This window comes from Plodia interpunctella, chromosome 7 (assembly GCF_027563975.2).
Source record: "Plodia interpunctella isolate USDA-ARS_2022_Savannah chromosome 7, ilPloInte3.2, whole genome shotgun sequence".
NCBI classification, from domain to species: domain Eukaryota; kingdom Metazoa; phylum Arthropoda; class Insecta; order Lepidoptera; family Pyralidae; genus Plodia; species Plodia interpunctella.
The window spans coordinates 701,598-708,399 of NC_071300.1; the positions used below are offsets into that span (position 1 = coordinate 701,598).

Below are 6,802 nucleotides of genomic sequence, written 5' to 3' on the forward strand. Positions count from 1 at the left end.
TTCTCCACTTATAAAGCAATTTTGCCATAAAAGTTTGCATCAGTGTGTCAGTGTCCGTCGTTCATTATTCCACCACCTGTCTGTCTGTCTGTCTCCGTCGCACCAATTATGCTTTTGACAGTTGAATTTTCGACACGACATGGGCCTAATCAGAATAGCATTTGTTGAAAAAAAAAACTTGACATGAACCAAGCTGACAGCTCACGGCTTTAGTATTAACGATTGGAGACTTTTTGTACAAAATAAATAAATTTTGTTAGCCATTTCACTGAACACGACGAGTTTGGGATCTGTTGTTTTGTTTTATATCTACCCATTTTCTTTGTTGATCGACAGCTCTAATGTGTTAGATGTGCTTTAATCAATCACTCTGATCTGTTTATTACGCCTGTGAGAAAGCCGTGCGTTTGACGTTGATAAATTTATTTTCCTCTCTGATCTTTACTTTTTATACATTCTAATGTATTCGTTTTTATGAGAACCTTTTTACAATTATTTATTACGAGTATTAAATCATTCAATTCAAACAAGCTACTTGTTTATTGAATCTGCTTGCACTTCTAATGGTGTTGAACTGACTTTATTATTCATGTTTTTTTTTTGTAACATTTATAAATGGCAGCCGCTCGGGTCCGCATTTTGTTACGGTGCCAATTAGGGGAATTATTTATGACAGCAATAAATAAAGTCAAAATTAAGTTTGGTATGTAGATATATTTGAAATAATCCATTTAATATTAAACATAGAGATTATTATTTACACAAATCATTTGGCTGTACAGAGTTCTCAATTACACAACTCGCGTAGAAGCAGCTCCGTCGGCAAGTTCACTTACATAAATAACTATGATAAATTGCACTAATCACTAAATTTGTCATGGCGGTCGACGCCTTAGAACATGAATTAGAGTCTATCGATATCACAGAAGAAAATTGGACATTACAATATTAAATTACCAGTCCAAAACCGACTAATTTCACTGCATTCCTTTTACTGATGCACAGCAGCTGCTCCGAGTCTTTGACCATACATGGCGTATGGAGAGTAGAAGGGCCCCAGTGCTGGGTTGAAGGCACCGTAAGGTGAAGCACCAAGACTCGCGGGAAGGCCAGTTTTGGAGTAAGGGTGGTACCGGCTTGCGGACAACGGGCTCAGAGGAGCCGTTGGGTACGCACTGCGAAGTCCGGCAGTTGTGAAAAGTGGGTTTAAGGGATTTAACAATGATGGCTGCGTAGATTGCGCTGTCGAAGTTGTCGCACCGTCCGTCGTGTGACTTCTTAAATGCTGCAGAAGCTCTTCAGAATTTCCGAATCTCTTTCCACAGTATGATTCTCCGACAATCCAATTACAAACGTAAGGCCTGCCGAGCTGCGGGTACGGCAGACCGCCCGCGGCCGCTCCTTGCTGTGAGAGAGCCATTGCCATCGCTAAATTGTACTTTTGATGTTCGCACTGCGTGCAGCCGGCGGGGCATGATCCATTGCTCATTAGTAAGTGATGATTGTTGACGGAAAATTGGCATCCTGTGCAGTAAGGGTCTTTGCACACAGGAACGAGGGTTTCGCCGCCGGCGGGCGTTTTAACTCTAGCATATCCGAGATATGGGTTTGGTGAAGAGCCGGGGAATGCTGCAGCAGCGGCCAACATAGCGGCATGATGGGCACTGAATGGAGCACCCGCGTATGGCGGTCTAAATGCAGGATTTCCATGCTGCTCCATTCCGGGTGGACAGCAAAGTCCAGCGAGAGGATTAAATCCAGGCAGGCCGGGTAAATTCTTAAATGCACCAAGGTGGTCTTTTCCGTGTCCCAAAACTTCTAGTCCAGAACGAATGATTGGGCTAGTTCCGGAGGAACCCGCCGGCGAAGCTTTATTTTCTGCCGATGGACTATGTTTCCCATTTTCTGTGGACGGCGGAGTTGATTTCCTTCCAGGAGTACTCTTTCCTGATTTTTTCTCATCAGAACTATCGGAGCTGGCTTTTGAAGAGGGTCTAGTTTCTTCTGGTTTCTTAGAAACAACGTTTGTTTCGTATGGTTTGAACGCTAAATGTTTGTTATGTTCTGGAGTTGACCGGGTTTTATCCTTGCTCTGGTTGTTGTTTGGTGAAGAACGGCTAATAGATTCACTAACACTGTTCACTTTTTTCTTGTCAAGCGGCGGCAGCAGCGGCTTTGTCGGCAAAGTGTCCGCGCCGATCTGACTGCACGTTTGCGCTAAAAGCGCAAGCGGGCTTTTCTTCGAGTCTAACTGTAACAAAGAAAAATAAACATTAAAATCTATTTTAAAAACATAGACGAGTATTTTTTTATATTAAGATTTTTTTATAATTTTTTATTTGTATGTTATGTAATACAAATGTATGTTGTATAAAATTATGTTATTACGAACATGAAATCCAAAAAAAATACTTACAGAGGACGGAAGAGGCGTCAGATAATCAGGTTGTAAATATTGATTAGGGTTGGTAGTCATCATTCCTCCGTCTTCAAGCACGACCATTTGGAGATAACTTTTACGATCACTTATAAACTTCACAGCGCAGTCACGAAATGCCTCAAGCAACACAAGTACTCAATCACCGAGCGCGGATATGTGAATCGACGCGTGTATCGTCAGCGGCTTTCGAGACGACTCTGCGAGACCGGACCCCACCAACCGCTGGCGAAACTTTGGCCCCTCACCCCGCACCCGCGCGAGTGAGACGGTTATATCTAAAGACTTTGTTAGAGCGAGGAAGCTATAGATCTCCGCTGCAGCGCACGGTTGTAAAAAATAAAGCGGAAACGACACATAGCTGCATTGCGGTAGGGGAAAAAGGAAAGGTGGTATGGTCGGCTGCCGGGTGCGGATTGAGACGTGCAATGGTGTTGGTGGCTCGCCACCCATGAAGGCATCTCTTTGAGCCGCCGCGAGCGTGACTGGGTCTACCTGCCCGGCGACCACTCCATAGCTTTTTGTTTCACGCCACTCTTATTACTTTTAGCTTCTTTCTTTTAGCGTCATCGCACTTCACTGACACATTCGAAACTACTTACACTTTTACGAGGCACTTTCGTTCCGCCGAGTTCAAAGGACGAAATCGATCTGTTCCAAAGTTTCCTTTGATGTATCAACATGGTGTTTTCTGTGTACTTGCAAGTTGAGTTTATCGACAACGTTAAGTCCATAACGTCGATGTTAATCCGACACTAAAACCTGTCAAACATGGTGGGACCCTCCGTAGCGATCAAATTAAATATGTCAATTTGGGAACCCATATCAACAGCTGCGAGCGACGGCGGGCCCTTTAGAAATATTGCTTATTGTGTCCAAACAGAGATACTAAGTATAACGTATGGGCGGACGACAGCAGTCGTAAATAACGCCACGGGTCGTAATATATTTGACAGAGTCCGGACACGCGAAACAAAAAAAAAACATGTTTATTACAGCCTCAATGGTACGGTTTGTGTGAGGTTTTGTGCGGTAGTCTCGGCTTAGAATTTAGGACTTTTCAAATTAGGTAGTGACTTTTATAATAGACAAAAAATGATGATATACTTATATCTACATCGGTGGTTAGTTAAAAATGGAAAATTATCTTTTTCAGACTGTTGTGGATGTTTTGCTATAATATTACAAAATAAAGTATCGTTGAGTTAGTATCCCATAACACAAGTCTCAAACTTACTCTGGGACTAAGTCAATAGGTATTTGATTTGTCTCTAGCATGTTTCTTAAAATAAAAATATTTTTACGCACTATATAGCCTAATAATATAATAGGAAGCAATAATTTTTTTTTTTAAATATATTATTTCAAAAATAAAATCAGAATTTGAATTTTTAGTTCACTTCGATGTTGTTCAGTGAGTATTTTCTATAAAAATAAACATGTCGAGTTTCAAGTTTACAAATATAGGATTTAACTGCCAGTTTAGGTACTGGCTAGAGGTTAAACGTGACTGGAATAGTATTAGTAATAATGTTGTGGTTACAATGTTTAGTGAAAGTCATTTTGGTCATGACTTGTTTAGTAATTACAGATTTGTGTATTTTTAGTTCAGCACATGCTCTGTTTATTTATAACATTTGAAATTGTTTTAAAAATAACAGTTCACAAGTTTTTCTGGCTCTGGTTTTGGCAGAAGCGATGACAAATTGCCATCAATCATAATGTGCAAAACGGAGAAGAAAAGTCGAATATTCATAAAGTAGATCCTCATAGATACTTATTCATGTTATTCTAAATATTATATGCGTTGATTAAATAATTTTAAAAATAATAACGATTTGAAAAAAATCTGGAATCGAGCGGGAATTGAACCCACGCCCCTGTCTATCCGGGACAGTATCATATAATAATAACAAATCCATTTAAATTGATTAAATAATATTATTAAAGTTACAAACAACTGACAAAGAAGAAAACTCATTTGAATAGTGAAAAATTAAGAAATATGTAGGTAGATTTTGCGTGTAAGTTAACAAAACATCCACTAATTGTCGTAAATTTTCATATTAAAAAAAGAAAAAATGAAAACTTTTTACTTAGTCGTTTAGATATTATAAACATTACAAGCAATATAATCGACATTGTATTTAATAAAAAAAAAAAAAACAACAAACACTTCACTAACTCACGACAGTACAATTATACATATATAATTTGAAATCAATTTGCGTAACGTTAACAATTTATATTCCTTTTAACTTTATCCGACAACACGCAAAAAATCGGACGGCTCAAATAAGCTTAACGTTATTTGAATGCAACGTTAATAGAAAATTATTCGCGTGTAAACAACCACAATTATATGTTACAAAGGTTGAAAAAAAAAGACAGGGTTTTTATAACCCATGGACCCCTAATCTTGAAGGCCGGCGCGGCAAGATCAAAGGAACTGTATTTGTTAAGTCTACAAGCTGTTGACGCAGTTAAAACCGAGGCAAAATTGGTTAAATATTTTAAAGGAACCCACAGCTGCTTGGGTTCTTCATCAAACCAGTTTTTATACACAATTTTAAACAATTAATGAAATTTTAGCAGCTTCAAATCAAATCGTTAATTCGGAAATTATATCTTCACAGATACTTTTTCACGTCAACTTTTATATAATTTATTATATAGTAGTTTCACAAAAAGCTACTAGCATTTCAGAACAACTATTGCTGAGGTGAAATACCCATTTAGATATTAGGTATATTGATTTTGTATAAATATAATACAATAAAGACGAAAAATATTTCACGTATCCTCTCTGTAAGTACCTCCTAATCCGAAAACAATATGGCATCTGAATTAGATTAAGTATTTTTTGTCATTTCATTAAAAAGACTTTTGATCCGAACTACATGTGTTAAACAAGAAGGAGCATTTTCTTCTGGCAATTTATAAACATGTATCTCTCAAAATGAAGAAGAAGAAGAGGAAGCGGTGGTGGTGTAATGGTTAAGACGCACGTTTGTGGATTGAAAGGTCCCAGGTTCGAATCCTACTCGTGCCACATGAGTTTGTATACCCATCTGACTCATGTATAGTAGTTTTTATCGTCCACCACTTGCTTCCGGTGAAGGAAAACATCGTGAGGAAACCTGCGTACTGGTTGATTGTTATTAACTTGTGTGTGAAATGCAGAAGGCAATGGAAAACCACTCCATTAATAATGCCAAGAAAGTTGTTGTGCGTGTTTCATTCCAAGTAATAACCACGACCCTCAGCCACGAGGAATACGACTATGAAGACCTCTCAAAATAACCTCCAGTGAAACTGAGAAGCCTTTTTGAAAGGACCTTTCAAAGAAATGGTTTAAAAAAGGACCGCCCGGGCAGAAAGCGCCATGGCCATAAAACAATGTATTCTCCACCATTTTTATGTTTATTGGGGGTGTAAAAGTTATCTGTCATTACTTACCTCTGAGATAAACATTAGATCTATCTGTTAAGAGTAACTATGGAAAGAAGAGCGCGCGTAGCATTAATCCATACTTACTAGTAGTAATGCTTTCAAAGCTAAACCAGTCCGCCGATTTTGATACAATGTGGAATAGATATAGCTATTGACACGAGGTCGAACAGGTTACGCGAGTGTATTGGAATTGAAGGCAATAGTTAGTTTCATTAATAAATTCATAATCCAAAACAAATCTATTTATTTTGTACATGTGTCAGTGCGTATGTTTGTCTATCAATCATGTAAAATATTACTGGACATACTCAAACATATTTTATTAAAAATTGGTACAAAGCCGTAACAAATGCCCTGTTAACTACAAAATGGCTAATCTGATATTGATAGTTCAAAATTATTTTTCGGAACGTCATTCGAAGCGACGACAGCTCTCCCCACTAGGCTAGGAGGTATAGCGCGCTCTACAGCAGCCACAGAGCGGAGGAACTCTACAGTCCATGGTATGGTAATACCTGCAATAACTTCGTTTCATCTCGCCGCCCGTGGGTGCTTGCCATTCACCGTCACAATAAAAACTTTATGGCTTATGAAATAGTGCACACTAAAATTTGTAAACTGACTCATTCACTGATTTCAATGAACTTGTATTACTTGCTAGCTTATATACTCGTACAGTCTACAGCACATCAAGTTACCTCGCATGAACCCCTATCGCACGGTAATAATGGCGAGTTTGCAATGAATTCGGGTAGGTTGATGTGCTGTTGACTGTACATAAAATGTAATTTTGCCAAATTTTATTAATCCTTATATATTACAAAACAAAGCCCTCTGCCACGTTTGTCTGTCTGTCTATTCGCGATAAACTCAAAATCTCTGGGTGAAAACTGCATGGATTTTCATGCGGTT

General features: G+C 38.5%; 1 protein-coding gene across 1 annotated transcript; it reads right to left on the reverse strand.

Annotated features, from left to right (window-relative positions):
- Window positions 1-694: 694 nt before the first annotated feature.
- On the reverse strand, window positions 695-2,654 carry noc (no ocelli). Its single transcript, XM_053747872.2, has 2 exons — window positions 2,417-2,654; window positions 695-2,251 (listed from the first exon to the last, which is right to left on the reverse strand). The coding sequence occupies exons 1-2, from the start codon at window positions 2,501-2,503 to the stop codon at window positions 992-994; spliced, it is 1,347 nt and encodes a 448-aa protein (XP_053603847.1). The 5' UTR covers window positions 2,504-2,654; the 3' UTR covers window positions 695-991.
- Between the last annotated feature and the right edge of the window lie 4,148 nt (window positions 2,655-6,802).

Excerpts from the sequence above, each read along its gene's own strand:
- noc (XM_053747872.2), bottom strand. The coding sequence starts at position 2,503 with ATGGTCGTGCTTGAAGACGGAGGAATGATGACTACCAACCCTAATCAA. Across the intron at positions 2,252-2,416 it reads TGACGCCTCTTCCGTCCTCT|TTAGACTCGAAGAAAAGCCC; the intron begins GTAAGTATTTTT and ends TCTTTGTTACAG.